This window comes from Parasteatoda tepidariorum, chromosome 10 (genome assembly GCF_043381705.1).
Source record: "Parasteatoda tepidariorum isolate YZ-2023 chromosome 10, CAS_Ptep_4.0, whole genome shotgun sequence".
NCBI lineage: Eukaryota > Metazoa > Arthropoda > Arachnida > Araneae > Theridiidae > Parasteatoda > Parasteatoda tepidariorum.
In genome coordinates this window covers 27,030,728-27,047,231 of record NC_092213.1, presented here as the reverse complement: position 1 = coordinate 27,047,231, position 16,504 = coordinate 27,030,728, and the positions used below count along the sequence as shown (strand labels likewise).

General features: G+C 31.7%; 3 protein-coding genes across 4 annotated transcripts in view; 1 reads left to right on the top strand and 2 right to left on the bottom strand.

Moving 5' to 3' along the window:
- The window catches only part of LOC107440736 (uncharacterized), a gene marked incomplete in the record, with an annotated part of 6,957 nt that extends 3,371 nt beyond the window's left edge, over positions 1-3,586 (top strand). The window contains 1 exon segment of the mRNA XM_071186465.1: positions 2,703-3,586. Within this exon segment, the coding sequence (XP_071042566.1) occupies positions 2,703-3,128 (426 nt within the window).
- Positions 1-16,504, bottom strand: part of LOC107453563 (uncharacterized) — a 413,713-nt gene that overhangs the window by 343,316 nt on the left and 53,893 nt on the right. The window lies entirely within an intron of this gene.
- LOC107440734 (TBC1 domain family member 25) overlaps positions 12,855-16,504 on the bottom strand; it is a 35,662-nt gene continuing 32,012 nt past the window's right edge. For both annotated transcript variants that reach the window (XM_043050828.2, XM_016053736.3), the window contains one exon: positions 12,855-16,413. In XM_043050828.2, coding sequence (XP_042906762.1) covers positions 14,744-16,413 — 1,670 coding nt within the window. In that variant the 3' untranslated portion in view covers positions 12,855-14,743. The remainder of the gene's footprint in view (positions 16,414-16,504) is intronic.

The following is a 16,504-nucleotide window of genomic DNA, read 5'->3' as shown; positions in this document are numbered from 1 at the left end:
TATAGATACGCATTATACTGAGGGGGTTGTAGCTTACTATGTGAATTTAAATTGTACAACAGTACTGTCAATAAGAAAATAATTTTTCAGCTGTACAATAATTTATCCGTAATTGGGTTTTTCGCAACTTCATGTTCCACGGGTGTTGTAATGGGCCTTTTTCTTTCTTCTCTAATACTCTTTCATGCTTTTTTTTCATTTTTTCTATCTTTTCATTTGTAGCTTTAACAATTCTATTTTCTCAGGTGTATCAGTTAATATGCGTGATGCGCGATCAACCATTTAATAAAAAATAAAAACATTTTAAAGAAAAAATTAATAAATTAATTATGGAAAATGAAATAATAATAATTTTAAATGCATACATAGTTTTTAAACTTATAATATCATGAGGATAATAATCTTAATACTATGTAGGGGCACATGTGAACTGTTCACATCTGCCCCAGATGATTTGTTCACAAGTGCCCCATCATCCTTCTTAAACCTTAATTGAAAAATAAAGAACTTTTAATTGAGTAAAAAAAAAATTTAATTGTCATAAACTTACCTGAATGTTCATATAATGGTCTGCAATAGTTAATTTCAGTTTATTAGTTGATTTATACTATGCTTTCACTTGAAGAAGCTAGTGATTATAATATATACAACACCAACTGATACAAAGAAATTGTCAGAATAGAACAACAAAATGTCTCATTGTACTGAAAGTTCCGCAGAGAGGTAAGACTAGTACTGCCATCAATTGAAAATTTTTCAAGATTTTTTATTTCAAATCATATTGGTAAAACATACCATGTTCACATGTGCCCCCTGTTCACAAGTGCCCCCCTCTCCCCTATATATATATATATAATTTTTTTTTTCTGCTGCCATGTCTCTTGTTGCTTGGTGTGAATTTCGGTGAAAAATTTTGCTTAATCATTCTCCATCAAACTCATCTGGGCAGCTAGTATGAGGTGCATCTTTGAGTTCAAGAAGCTATCGAATCCTCTCAATACTCAGCACAAATGTCACGAGCAACTTTTTGCTGTTAGTGGCGCAGTTGGTTTGTCGTCGGCCTTCTGAGCCCAAGTCTGCGGGTTCGATCCCCGGCCCAGACACCGGATTTTCGGGATGCAAAAAATCCTCAGCGGCCATGTCGTATGATTATGCGGCATGTAAAAGATCCTTGGAGTGCCTTATTGGCTCTTGGCATTTCCTGCAAAATTAAAATCCTAGTGCACTTTAGCATTCAAATAGAGTCTCGGTGCTGCCATCTAGTGTGGCAGAAACTAGACATCCAAATTAACATGACCAACGGTATCTCACCCATTGTGGTGGTCCTGAAAGAGTGGATACCACCTCTGGAGAACGCACTAGGTCTGCTCATCGGCATGACCGATTGTGCAGCTCATTGGAAAGAAAACTTTTTGCTGTTATGAAACCTTGATTCAAAGCTAAATAAACGAGGTGCCGATAACGCTCATTTTTCTTAACATGGCATTACATAATGTCCTGAAGACAAGCATAAATTAACTTGAACAAAAAACTAAGCATTGATTCCTGTTGGACAAAGCGCTATACTTTGAATGATCTTATGGAATTATGCCAAAAACGTTTAATGACTTGCAAAATATTAAAATTTTAAAAAATATATAAAAAAAAACAGTAGAAATAGAAATTTAGTTGCCTACCGAATAATATTAGGGTTGCCGAAATGAAAAGTAGACATGTGCGTTTGCGTCAGAAAAACTGCAGAAGTGCCACCGAACAGGGTTAAAAAGGGCGGTAGGAAGTATGAGTTGCATAAGGGGTTCAAAGGTAAAATCTGTTCGAGGTTGATGAAATTAATCAAAAGTGAAGAGCTATACATGGATACATCCAGATTAGAACGGTTTTTGATAACGGAAGGTGTGCGCAATACGGTGCTGTACTCTGACGAAACTACAGAAACAAAATCAAAAGCAAACGGCTAGACCCTTTCCCACAAGAGATTTTTCTCCGTAACAATGCCCGCAAGCACGTTTTTCACGAAACCCACACAACCTTGTAAAATTTCCAAGGGGAAGTGTTGGAATACCCACCACACCTTCCAGATTAGTCACCTTGCGAATTCCACATCTTTGGGTCATTTAAGAGAGCATTTCAAGGGACACTATTACATTCGGACGACGAAGTGAAGGAAGCTGTGCAAACCCAAAACCAACCACTATCTTTCTACAGCAAAAAGGTATAATTCTGCAACCGAAACGATGGTACTTGTGTTCAATGCCTAAAGCGATTTATTTTGATTTCCAATAGAAGTATTCTTTTTATTCAACTTTTATACTGTAAAACATGAGTAATTTTCAAATGAATGCTTTTTACCTTATATGTAATCATCTATTTATTGGGAAGAAACCAAAAATGATCGTAGCAACCAAGGGTGGTGAGTGAAGTAAGCAGGCGACAGGCTCTTCGAGTATGAACTGTAAACAATATAGTCTCTGAATTAATTAGCATATTTGAGTTAGTCTACACCGTAAACCATTAAGTTTGAATCCTTTATTTTCGCATTAAGTTTTGAACCATCAAGTTGAATACGCGAACATTCGATCATTAAACCAAAAGTAATTCAGTAAGATTTGTCTTCTTTTTCCAGCGCTGTATGTATTCTAAAAGTGATTGACATTTTTCATGACACCTAAATCGATTATCTTTGTTTTTCTGAAATATTACAGGTGAAGCATTGTAATTGCGAAGAAGGAAGAACATTTTGTGAGGAATACGCTAACTTCAGAGAAAAAGCAAGTGACAGCAAGTTCAAAGCAAGAATCGCTTCGATACATTCGCGATCTTGGATGTTGCTGGCTGTTATTCACGAAAATCAATCTATAAAATATAAGAAGTCATCAGTAAAATATTATAAAAGGATGTCCGAATCACTTGACGAATTTGAGAAAGGTCATTGCTTAGAATTTGCTAGAACATTTGACCAGATGTCACGTGAATTTTCGAAGAGGGGTAAAGCAGAAAGAAAAGATGCACAGTTGCGCAAAAAGGAGGAATCTGCAAGCCTGAAGGAGGCAGCTTTTTATTCAGAGACAGCATCCTCATGTAGAAAAGCATTGCTTTCTTTAGTGGCTGATGAGCACGTGTGTGAATGATATAGCAAAATTTTAAACTTTATTTGCTGATTGTGTAATTAAATTATAAATTTATGAATATTTTGCATTTTATTTAATAATTTAAAAATTTTTTGACGGTAAGAAATAAAATTATTTAAAAACTGTTTGAGTAGCGAGAAGTGTTGAATGGTCAACTTTTAAAACTGCAAATACGCTTGACAAAACAGACGACTTCGCAGAATGGGTACTTCAGATTAATAAAGGCCACCAAGGGGAATTAATGCACGTTTAGAAACTACATCAAATTCCTTGGAAGTGAAGTAATCTTTGTTGAGTAGTACGATTTTCATTAGTATATGATGACCACGAGAACGAATGATATTAAAAATTGTATCTGCTGATTTCATAGGATGTGTTAATTATGAATATTCTGTATTTAATTTCATACTTAGCTTGTAGTAAGAAAGGAAATAAAATAAAAAAAAATATCAAAATCATTTTTTTATGATGCTTTCCGAATGTAATTAGTTTTTGATGGTGGTTTCAATATAAATGTAAGCAAAAACAAATTTCGAACTCTTTATAGTGCGACTTTCAGAACTTCTCCAGACTTCAGTATTGCGTCGTGGCTGGTACGAGGAAAAGTTACTTCAAACAGGGGTGTAGAGTGAATAGTTTTGTCATGATCTTTTTAAAAGTTAGTGTGATTAACCCAATCAACACCTTCTGTCCGCCATTGAACCTCCATTAGAAATGTGCTCTCGCTTGCAACCATAGCAGCAGACAGCATCGAAGCCGAAGCAATACTTTCGCGACGTCCGGTTAGAAAGTTTACAGATGCTTATCATAGCTTATTATGTGAGGCGATAATTTCAAACATAATTTTGTTTTCAATAAAAAAAAAATATATAAGATATATATAATATCTGGGTTAAAATCTGCAGTATCTCATGAGATGTTAAAGTTATTAAGTAATTCTGGTGATTTCGAAGTGAAACTTGTTCTAAGCAATTTTATTTCCTTTCCATTCTTTCTTTTAATTAATTAATTTATTTATTAGGAAGTGAGGTCGGGATAGTCTGGTTGGTAGGGCACTGGGCCCATGTCCAAGTGGTCGTGGGTTCGACCCTTGCTGGCCAAAGACTCCCCGTGTAGTAAATGGTGACTGATGCACGTTAAATCTGTCGAGTCTCAAAGTCCTCCATGCTCCCATAAAAAATCAATACTTCTTGGGGTACTGGATTGGAGATCGTTCTCTGATTCAGGTCAAAATTACGATCTGTGGATGAATGCATTAATTGGTCAGCCCTATAAACGGGTGAGACAGAAGTCGAATTCTTGACCATAGATGGCGCCATTGGAAACAAGAACAATCGCACCTCCGCTGTCTTAATGGCATACGTCAACAACAACGTTCGGAAGTGAAACAAGAATTTCTGCTCGGTACTGAAAACAATTTCTTTCTCTCTGACAGAAGTGCCGATTATACTAATCACATTCGAAAGCGCAAGTGAGCTTTCAAATATAATAGTTGTAATTTCTGGAATCGTCTATAAACTGACTCACTAAAAATATAAGAATAGTTCTGTTAAAAAAATTGTAACTTCAGAAATGTTTATAGTATTTAAAATTTTTGACGTAGCCGAAAAGCTAAGTAAGCAAAATAAATATTTAAACTAGTGGGCTGCGCCCCCTGCTCGCTAGCGCTCGCCAACCCCCGAAAATTGCTACACAATCTTATATGGTTTGCTTCGCTCGCTACTAACTTAGGTACGTTGCAAATGCACAAAATTCTAAGAATTCAAAACAATCATTCACATCCATATAACAACTCTTTTTTTTTTTTAATTACATTTTTTTACTAAATACTAAGTCATTAAAATAAATTTGAATTCAAATAAATGACATGTAATTCGTTAAACCTATTAGAAATGTGCTATAGTATAAAATCTTAAAGCGTAACAGCGCGACTGAGACTCATTTTTCAATGAATAACTATAACAATAATAAAACAAATAAATTCGTGATATAAATCAAAAATCGCCAAATAAATTCGTAATATATAAATTCGTGAAAAAAAGCGCTCTCGACAAAATACTAAAATAGAGATCTATCGACAAAGACTACTCACTTCCGCCTTGCTTAATAGTATGAGATTGCCGCAGCTGATAATGCTCTCTCAGGTTATTTCAGTCTCCGTTTTTAAAAGCGTTATATGTTGAGCCACCTCAGCTAGATTTGGCATGTGAAATTTTTAGCTGCAATCATTGGTCGATTTCTTAGCGTTGCCATTCGGGAAGTTGTAATGAGGCTTTTTTTTGTAGCCGTGTAAGAGAAATATATACATAGAATGCTTTTCCAGTATTTAATGTTTAAAAATCTTTATATAAAGTTGCTTTTAATTAATTTCATGAAGTTCGTAAATTTTTGATTAAATGAGATTATTTTTCTTTGATGCAAAGAGTGCCATCTATTAAAACAGAAAAATCTAAGAATGTTGATACATCATTCTCAACAGAAATGAGTGCCAAAGATGTAAGGCGAGCATAAGTCATTATTAATATGTTTTTATTGGTTTCAGTTTTGAAAATTAACGTTTTGCAGTAGTAATGATTATAGGAACTGTAAGAAAAATTCCTTAAGCAATAAAAAAAANTATATAGATATATATATATATATATATATTCTAAATTCCAAGAAAATAAATAATGAAAACTTTTTATGACTGTAACCTACTTTCAAGTAATGTATTCGGAGGTGGTTTTGTCCTTAAAACTAAGCCACTGACTATATGGCTGTTTTACTATAGTTTTCACTGTCCATCTTGAAACTAGAAACCTTAATTCATTGACTTTAACCTAATAGCAATATCAGTTAAGATTTCAATGGTAAAATCTTTTTCACAACGTCCCAGTGAAAAGGTCTATTAGCATGCTTACACATGCCACAGTAACTGGCATGTGTAAGATAAATAACCTTTTCTACTGGGAAAGGGATGCAACCAGGAATGTAATTTATTAAGAGCTAAAGAAATTTTTTCAACGTCGCAAAAAAGTAAAAGGACGAGAAAAAACAATATATATAATAACAAATTTGAAATTTTGACACCTCTTGGTGTTCACCCACCCCTGCATATTTCTTATGGTGATGCATCAACGTCCAGCTAAGACCAATTACGAGACAATATGAAGATTATATCAGGAATAAGACATGTAATAAATTTAATGTTTTATTTTTCTCCATAACCTCGTAATTTTGCATGCGTAGTTCGTACTGTTTGAACTTTTAGGGATTTTTATTCATTTATCTAGAAATTAAGCCTCTCCATTTCATAGCTACAGACTTAAGGCTGATGCCGACCTTGAAAATGTATTGCTAACCTTAATTTCCTTCAACAATTTAGAATTTTCTATTACAAGTGAATAACTAGTACACTGATTTTTGAATAACTGTTTCCTTTTAGAATTTTTTTTCTTCTCACCTCATTGACAGCATTCACATTTTGTTATCTAGAAATAACACTAGATGGCAACACCACAATGTGTTTTTTAATTTTAGGATTTCTGTTCCTGGAAGACATTTTAATTACTTCTCTTAGAATCATAATTTTTTATCATATTATAATATAAATTGCATTTGTTTTTTTTTTTTTTTTTTTTTTTCTTNTTTTTTTTTTTGTTTTTTTCAATCCTCTTTACTTGTGCAATTCTAAAATTTTACTCACAAAAGACAGAACAATGTTTTCATTATTGCGGTATAGTTATAACATCATTATTATTTTAAAATAATTTTCCTAACGTAAAAGAAAGAAGACTAGAAATCAATTCAAGTTCATTACAATACCAAATTAAAAAGTGAAAAATTTTAACCTTCATTCTTTTTTTAGTTAACACTATTTTATATACTGAGATAACGCAATTAGAGCAATTATTTATCGCGGGGGAGTGACTTTAAATCAATAAGTGCAGACGATATTTTAAGAAATCAGACACGAAAACGTACTTTCTCTGAATAAACATAACTTTTTTTCTGACGGATTCGAATTTCAGACCCCCAAAATATAAGGGATAGCCGAAATCTGAGAGATATGGACCCACTAGTTTGGTCAGGAAACCGCGTCAAAGTTTGGACCTCTTAATGTTAATTTTACTTTTTGCGTATTTTGCTATATCACGAGAATTTTTTAAGCGAATTGAAAAAATTTTGCTCACAATTATAAAATTCTTTTATCCAAGAAGAATTCCATGCAAGAAGTAACTCTTAGTGAATGTTTATTATTTTTTATTACTTCATTTAAGAATGGAGAAAAAAATTTTGAACTGTAAAGCATACAATTCTTCGCATCATTTTAAAGAACGTAATTTTATATGGCATAATACTAAATTTGAGCCAAATTGGTCGAGTATTTGCTGAGAAATCGAATTTTAAGTATCTGACCAGAACTATTCGACCGATTTCGCTCAAATTTTGTATTTTGCCATATAAAATTAAATTTATTGAAATGGTGGTAAAAATCTATACCTTACAATTCTAAACCTTTTTTGATCAAAATTTTCTTAAGTAAAATAATAAAAATAATAACTATTTACGAAAAGTTGTTTTCTTTTTACATGGAATTATCCTTAGATAAACGAATTTTATAATTTTGAGCAAATTTTTTTCAGTTCTCTTACAACATTCTTAAGGTATGACGAAACACGCAAAAAAGAAAATTAACATTAAGGGGTACCAAACTTTGGATCACTCTTCTGATCAAACTTTGGGAATCATATTTCCCAGATTGCGGCTACCTCCTATATTTTGGGGGCAGAAATCCGAGTCTGTCTAAAAAAGTTACATTTATTTCGAGAAAGTATGTTTTTGCGTCGAATTTCGTAACTTAAATTATCATCTGCAATAATTAATTAGCATATTTGAGGTCATCCCTTCGAATTATCCATATTGAATCCTAAAACATAAAGATCCGATCATTAGATCAAAAGTTATTTAAAGTAATCCGTTTTTTTTTCCCGCCACAATGTACATTTGCGTGATTTTACAGATGAAATGCTTCCCTTACTCGTATGAAAAAATTTTTTCCTTTTAAAAAAGATAAAAACTTAATCAATGTATGATAAATTATCCTTTTTTGTATATGCAACTAAATGCTTACAATAAAGATTTTGTCAGACAGTATGTTATTGGTCCTTAAATTGGAAATATTTAATTTCTTCAAAAATTATTTAAATCCTAGAAACAAAAGAAAAATCACCACTTTATCCCCAATTACTTTAAAACCTAAATAAATATTTTTGTTTGCATTAATTTCCTTTTTTTTTTCGTCTCACATACCGGTGAAATGAACTATTTAAAAATGTGTTTAAAAATGTATAAGCTTAAAACTTTAAAACTCAAATATATTTTGATCATAATTTTTAAAAAAATCGAGAATTTAATTCCTTAATAAATTATATATAAATTCTTTACCCTTTATAATACTCAGTATGAGTTTCTTCCTTTCCCTTGAAACATTCTGAAAGAAGCATAACAGTCCTGCTTTTAAGAGTTGCATGAATTCTGTCATATGCTGACTTCCTTTTTCTAATCAGTAGCTGTACTTCCTATTTCACTACATTAATACTTATACTTTGAAACGAGCATTCAATCAAAATCGTTAATTCAGAGATGGAATTCAGTTGATACTCATGTTCCGGTTTTTAAAACATAAATGTTTAAAATTGTGTTTTAAATTTCCAAAAATATTTTTTTTATTTCAAAATATTTAACGGTGTTTTTCGAAGCTCTGTCGCCAAGGGGAAAAAAAGCCATAGTTTAAGTGCCTTACACTTGAAGCAATGTGATGATTTTAAGCTATATGCATAAACTTGCCGTGAAGAATTATCTTGGTTTCAGAAAAAACAAATATCTTAAATATTTTAGAAGTCATTAAACTTTTTAAAAATTGCCAATTTGGCGACATTTTTACACCTAGATGAAAATTATCAAAATCACTGCCTTATTCTTAGTGCTTGAAATTTTTTATGAGCTCAAGTAATATAGCGTTGAAGTAAGTTTTTGAATATTAAAAATTTAGACAAACTCTTTTCATTTTCACAATTATTGACGTTTTGAGCCATTTCACTGTGGGCCAGAAGACCATGATCTTTGGCTAAGAGTAAAAAATTAAATATTTAACTAAAATATATGTAGGCAGTTTTAATATAGCCCAAATTAAGTATTCATAATCATTCTAAGCATTATAATTTACTTTTTGGACCGACCAGAGTACAAAGTAATGAAAAATATGTTAAAAAATTTTTTTTAAATTTAACTTTCAAATTTTTATTTCAGATATACAGGGTGATTCTAAAAAGATGGGCAAAATTTTAGGAAATGATAGTACACACCTAAGCAAGTAATTTTTATCAAAGAATGCATGGTCGAAAACAAAACGCAAAACCGCTAGAGGGCTTCAAAGTTTATGTTCTTATATGAGGCAAAAACACACAAAGAACGATGAAGTTAGTTATAAAAGCAAATTTAATGGCATGTGATTACAATAAGTGTTCAAAACAGTTGCCCGGACATTCTGAAACACACCAGGCATATCACGAACTTTCCCTGCAGCGGCCGAAAGCTTGGCGACAAGTAATGCAGCGCAGTAACTCGCAACAGGAATGGAGCTTTCACGTTTGCATCAAACAACTTTCCAAATGCTCCAGCACCTTTGCTTTTTATTTTTGACCATGCATTCTTTGATAAAAATTGTTTGCTTGGGTGTGTACTATCACTTCCTAAAATTTTCCCCATCTTTTTAGAATCACCCTGTATATACAGGGTGATTCTAAAAAGATGGGCTTTATAGGAACCTTTTATTTGAATGTTCAGAATGATTGTGGCAGTAAACTTTATAATTTAACGTTTTATTATTGTCTTCGAAAATTAAATTTGGAATGATATTTTTCACCACTACATACAAACATACTTTATAAAACCTATTAGGTTCTGAAAAGATTTTATAAGTTGGCAAATTAAAACAAATTGGGTTTTTCCTTAAATCATTTTCTCTCTACAGCTTTAAATATTTTAAAAGTTTGTACTTCCGGATTAGCAGAGAGGAGATTGTTTGAATCATTTTAACACATTAATTCTGAATACCAAGCCTGGAAATATCACGAGCACGAGAAATAGGAGGCGAAACTTCACTCCTTAATTTTGACAGGAGTGAGAAGGAAGGAGTTAAAATAATTTTATATTTTCATGTAAATGTCAACAATAAAGTTTTTAGGAAAGGTTACCATCCTGTATTCATTTCTTTTTAAAAAAATGAATCTGTACCAATTTTTATCATTTTAATTAAATATCATTAATAACTTTTTTTAAATTATTATAAAATCAAATTTTTTTCCGCAAATTTAATTGATATTTCTATCAAAAAGTAATATTTATATCAAAGATATCTCTAATTTCAAAATTGTCACATATTGAAGAGAAAAGCAAGGAATTTTTCTTATGAAACATAAACTTAAATTTGCATTTACATAAATTGCTGTTCTTTTGATTTTTTAAACATTACTTTTGGTATGAAAAATGCACAGATTAAAACAACTATGCATCTAAATAAAGAAAAAAATATTTTGATAATTATTAACTAATAAAAAAAGAACATTCATAAAATACTTATTTTCTTCTTTTCTATTCATCAAATGTTTTTTTCCCCTCTTTTTCTATTAAAATAATGTTTCTTCCTCTTTTCTATGCATTTTTTTCCCTTTCCTTTTTTAAATTTTCAGAGTTCTGATTTCTAGTTTTAATCATAGTTGTTACTCTCACTTTATGACAAATACCACAAAACGTAAAAATATATAAAGAAAGAATTTTAAATTCTTGTAGTTTTTAACCCAATATACAGAAAAATGTGAGGTTTTTTTATGCTTAACACGAGTTGAAACGGTATTGGGTACTGGGTAGGGATGCAATATTATTTTTGTCAATTTTCTTAAGCTGGGTCGTTAAGTTTTCCGTGCTTTGGGCTATGCTCTATCTGTGACTCGTAGTTTTGCTTACAATTTTGGATTATAGCTAATAGCTCGTACATTATGACGGATACCACCTACCGGACAATAATAATGTCTAGCTATTGATGGAACTTCACATATCAAAACAAAGGTGCAAGTGTTGTGGACAGAATTAACGATCTCCAAAAGCCGACTAAATGGCGTTTAAAAATTGTCTGCCAGTTTCAAACTTATCACTGCTTTTTTCATCGAAAATGCCTTAACTTGCTTCCATTTTCTTATTATTTTTATTAATGTGGATTCAATATTCTAATAATTATTTAATTTCACCCTTGTTTATAAAAACTTTTCTTCGTTCAAGAAATAAAAATTTGTCATGTGTATAATTTATTTTGAATAGTGCTTCAAAGAAAATTTCTTATATTATTAATATTTAAATTATTGAATCGTTCAAAACTTTCAATTTTTGAAAGAGTAGAGTCTGTGAAAAATGTAGCATCTGGCCAAATTTCCTATGACTTGCGCTGTTGCGAAAGAATAATCCGTAAAATATATATATTTCTCTTACACGGCGACAAAAAAAAGCCTCATTACAACTCCCCGAATGGCAACGCTAGAAAATCGACCAATGATTGCCGCTAAAAATGTCACATGCCTAATCTAGCTGAGGTGGCTCAACATATAGCGCTTTTCAAAACGGAAACTGAAATAACCAGAGAAAGCATTATCAGCTGCGGCAATCTCATACTATTAAGCTAGGCAGAAGTGAGTAGTCTTTGTCGATAAATCTCTATTTTAGTATTTTGTCGAAAGCGCTTTTTTTTCACGAATTTATATATTACGAATTTATTTGACGATTTTTGATTTATATCACGAATTTNGTTCACTCGTAAGCAATTACATGTCATTTATTTGAATTCAAATTTATTTTAATGACTTAGTATTTACTAAAAAAAATGCAATTTTTTTTTTAAAAATGTTTTTATATGGATGTGAATGATTGTTTTGAATTCTTAGAATTTTGTGTATTTGTAATGCACCTAAGTTAGTAGCAAGCGAAGCAAACCATATAAGATTGCGTAGCAATTTTCGGGGTTTAACGAGCGTCAGCGAGCTGGGGGAGCAGCCAACTAGTATTATTAAATTGAAGTTACAATGATAAAAAAATCTCTAAAAACTTTTACAGATTTTATTTTTAACAGTATTCATCCATTGAAATATAATTTTCTCTGGGATGGCACCTGTTTTTTTATGATGGTGAAATTTACCCAATGGCGATTTCAGATCAGTGTCCAGAATTCGGTGGTTCAAGACTTAAGAATTTATAGAGTCAAGGAAAAGTATAGAAATATGTCGCAAGCTACAAGAATTTTATATCTGTCATCGACACCACTTCAAACTTTCAAATCTTATTATTCGTGACATAAACATAAAAAAAATGTGGGAAAATATGGGCGTATGTAAACATGTTTGCCAAAATATTAAATGAGTGCTTGCAACTCAAGAAGAAGTGAAGGCATGTACATACCCATGTGATTTAAATCCGATTTAATTGGATACTTGTAAGCAACGTCACGTATGCGTGTTGAAACTGATTGGCTTCTGAATCGACAAATGCTAAGATTTACTTACGATGATGCTACATGCAGGTATACAATTAAGACTCAATCTTTTTTCGTTGAGTTGGCCGTTATCTATAATCTATATTGTGTCTTAAACAATACATAAATAAATTCATTGATTTTGTCCTCTAAAAACTACAAAAAAATGATACAATAAAGAAATTTTTTTTTATTTTAATGATTGTAAAATTTTCACACAACTCTAACAGCTTCAAAGCAATTTCATAAAAAACTTTGCTTAGGGAAATGCTTCATAAAGTTCAATAAAAACTGTACAAATTTGCTAGTAATAAATGAGATGATTATGAAAAAAATGATAATCCAGTCATACATGTGATTTTTTACAATGATTTGAACATACTAATTAGAAAATGCAATAAACTCTCACGTTAATCAATTAGTGGTGATTAAAAACTTGTCTGTTGGCGTAAAAGTCTTTTTGTGTGCACCATATAGCACATTACCAAGTTCGAAAAATTTTTTACTTTAAATTATACTGACTTAATTGCTTGAAAACTCATACCACATTTCACTGATAAAAGTTTTAAGAAAAATTGGTTTCATTTAATTGAACTTAACATTGTGTTTTAAACAAGCTTTAAAAGCTTGCTAAAAGTACATGTTAAGCAAATTTATTTAATAAATAAATGCAAATCAAAATCAACATTTGAAATTTATTTGGAATAGTAATTTTTGATACTAAGTCATTTGTCATGTTGTGATGATTTCAAAATAAAAATTTAAATTTGACTTCATAAACCAAATCATTAGTTTTATTTTAATCAAGGGGTGGGGTGGAGGATTTTCCTCCACTGTTTTAAGAATTAGTTCTCAATTTTCGTGATTTTCATGATGCTGTAGAATTTTCCTAACAAAAAAAATGAAAGAATTTTACCAAGCTAATACGCATTTTGCTTTCCTTTCAACATCGTAAATATTTGTGTGAAAAACACACATAGGCATAAAATTTAAAAGAAGATTCTAAAGAAGATTACAAAGGAAAATAAAATTTAAACATTATTGAATTCTACTTAAGAAATTTTGAAGTTTTTTTTGAAAAAGTGAATTTACAAATGTAATTTTCAAAAAAAAAAGTTTACAGAATACTGTTGAAATTTTTTTCACGACAATTAATATTTATAAATAAATAGTTATCAAGTCATGAAATTTAGTGATTGCATGTGCTCTTCGCTTTATGCTTAAATATTGGTTAAATATTAAAAGAAAGTATTATTTTTATTTATTCTAGATTATAATTTTAAATGTATATTTATTTTAAAATGTTAAGAAAGGAAAATTATTTTATTTTGAAATTTAATAGGCTGTGAGATATTGAGAGTTTATTTCATTCTCAGGACTTACATCAGAAACAAGCGCACTTAATATACTCCATTCTTATAATTCCAGCACACTTACACACTTATAAGTTACTTAAAACAATTAATAAAAACATTCACAACAGAAATTAAAAACACAGTCTTTAAAATGTAAGTTGTTTCCTATCACGCTTCTTAATGGTAATTCAGTGAAAAGATTCAACAACATGAAATTGATTTATTTTACTAGCAATTCATGGACATTATCACATTTGTATTTTATCACTCAAAAATTAAAAGAAAAACATGGATTCATGTGTCAACAGTTTAACACAATCTGGAATGTATAGTTAAAAATCACATATGTACAAATTATACAGAATTTATCACAATGTATTCAGAACTTGACGATAATATAGTAGATAAAAATCCTCCCGACAAAAATGAGATTAATGATTTTTGCTGCACATATAGCTGAAAATACAGAATCATTACTTGATAGTAAAATTCGACTAAATCATTCACACAGGCATATTATAATTATTAAAGAAGAGTTTTTAACGGAAACTTAATCACTTTTGTTTTTCAAAGTTACAAAACTAAATTTTTTTGAAATCTTTTTCATTTTCAAACCTCAGAACTATTTCTAGATCGTACTTTGGCAAAACATGTTCCAAAAAAAAAGGTTAAGGTCAAGCAGAATCAAATACTCAATATCATCAGGGTACAACAGGTTTTTTATCAGGTTCACAACTGCGAACACCCTTGTCTTCAACATCCCAACCCATACTTAAATAATCTCTGAACATTTTCTGTGATTTGCTGACTACTTTCGATAATCTGTGCTTCCTAACAAGCTTGTCGAAATATATACCCAGTTCATTAAAATCAAAATTTTTCTTTAAAATCTCTTCTCTATGGGACTGTATCATGGAGAGACAAAGAAACAGCAAATATGGGTTGCCATCTCCCAATTCATGAGGAGGTGGTAACATATCTCTTTTTCGGTCAAAGTACGTCTGTACCTCCAAGTATTGCTTTCCAGCCATCGAGTCCAAGAAATCGTTGTCATCATCTTCATCAGAGTAATCCTCATAATCATCATACTCATCATCTTCGTCATCAGCTAGAATGATTTCCTTGCATTCTTCATCAGATTGGTATCCATCGCTTGGAGTCCTACGTGGAAGGGGTGGTGAACCCTTTTCTGAGATATCTTCAGTATCGGACAAGTCGTCAGAAATAGTGCCATAATTGGAATCATTGCTGCCGTGTCTCTGACGCGTCTTAGCATCGTTTATGATAGTATCAGTACCTTTGTTGTTAATGGCACACTGTGTAATTTCAAAATTCTTTCCGTTCAACCAGTTATTCAATTGTATTTCATTAATGGTATTCGAGTAGCACCACTGGACCCTTAAAAATTCCCTGGCATCACACAGAGCTTCGGTCACTTCTCTGTTTTCCTCAAATTCGCCACAAGTCCAGCTTTGGCAGATTCCTGGAATAATAGAGTTTTTCCGGGCCGGAATTTTGCAAGATTTGATAGAAAACTCTGAATTCTTCACATCTGTTAAGTTTACTCTGTTAAGTTTACCGACGATGTAGGAGCGATACTTTCTTTTTCTGTAGTGCACGGGTATCCGAATTTCCTCTTCACTCGAACCATCGCTTTCTTTGCTTCTGGCCATGGATTCCCGCCTGACGCGGCGTTCCCATTTTTTTACTTTTTTATCAATAGTGTTGCTAAAAAAGGATTGTGAGTAAGAGTTCTTAGATAACGCGAAGTAATCTTCGTCTAACTTTACATATTCTTCGCAATTCATTTTATCTTGTATAGTGCTACAAATGGCAGCTGTTGGAAATTTAACATCATATATATCCAGTTCATTATGAGGCGGTCTTGGTGGTAAGGAAGCCCAAACGATTTCCATCATGTTCAACATATCATTGTATGGAAATTCACGTTTTAATTCTAAGAGCAGCCAGCGATAGCAGAACAGGAGATCCAGAGCCTCTTGGTCTTTTAGAAACAAATACAGTTCTTGGTCATAAAACCTAAGCATCTTTTGCAGGTGGCGAAATTTAATTTTCATGGATCGGCCATCCAACCTGAAGTTTGTATGCGTTCTCTTCATAAGGGCACAGAAGCAGACATAAGCAACCGATTCCTTTTGCATGATGTATAATATTGGGGAGAGCAAATCACTCATGCCTTGGCAATAAGAAACATTAGGGTGGTTAACGGCATATGTTGTAAGAATGTTAAAAAGTGCTTTGACATTGTCGTTGTCATCAGATCCAGAGTAAAATTTTTCATTTCTGTCAGTCCTTCTAACATCTTTTCGTACCATGGTTGTAATGTCTTGTAGAACTTCTGGAATAGTTCCTGTATAGAAGAAAAACTATGTTAACCACTAAACAACGGAAGTAAATCTATACAGTATGATGAGATGCAACACGGAGCACTTTTTCAGATA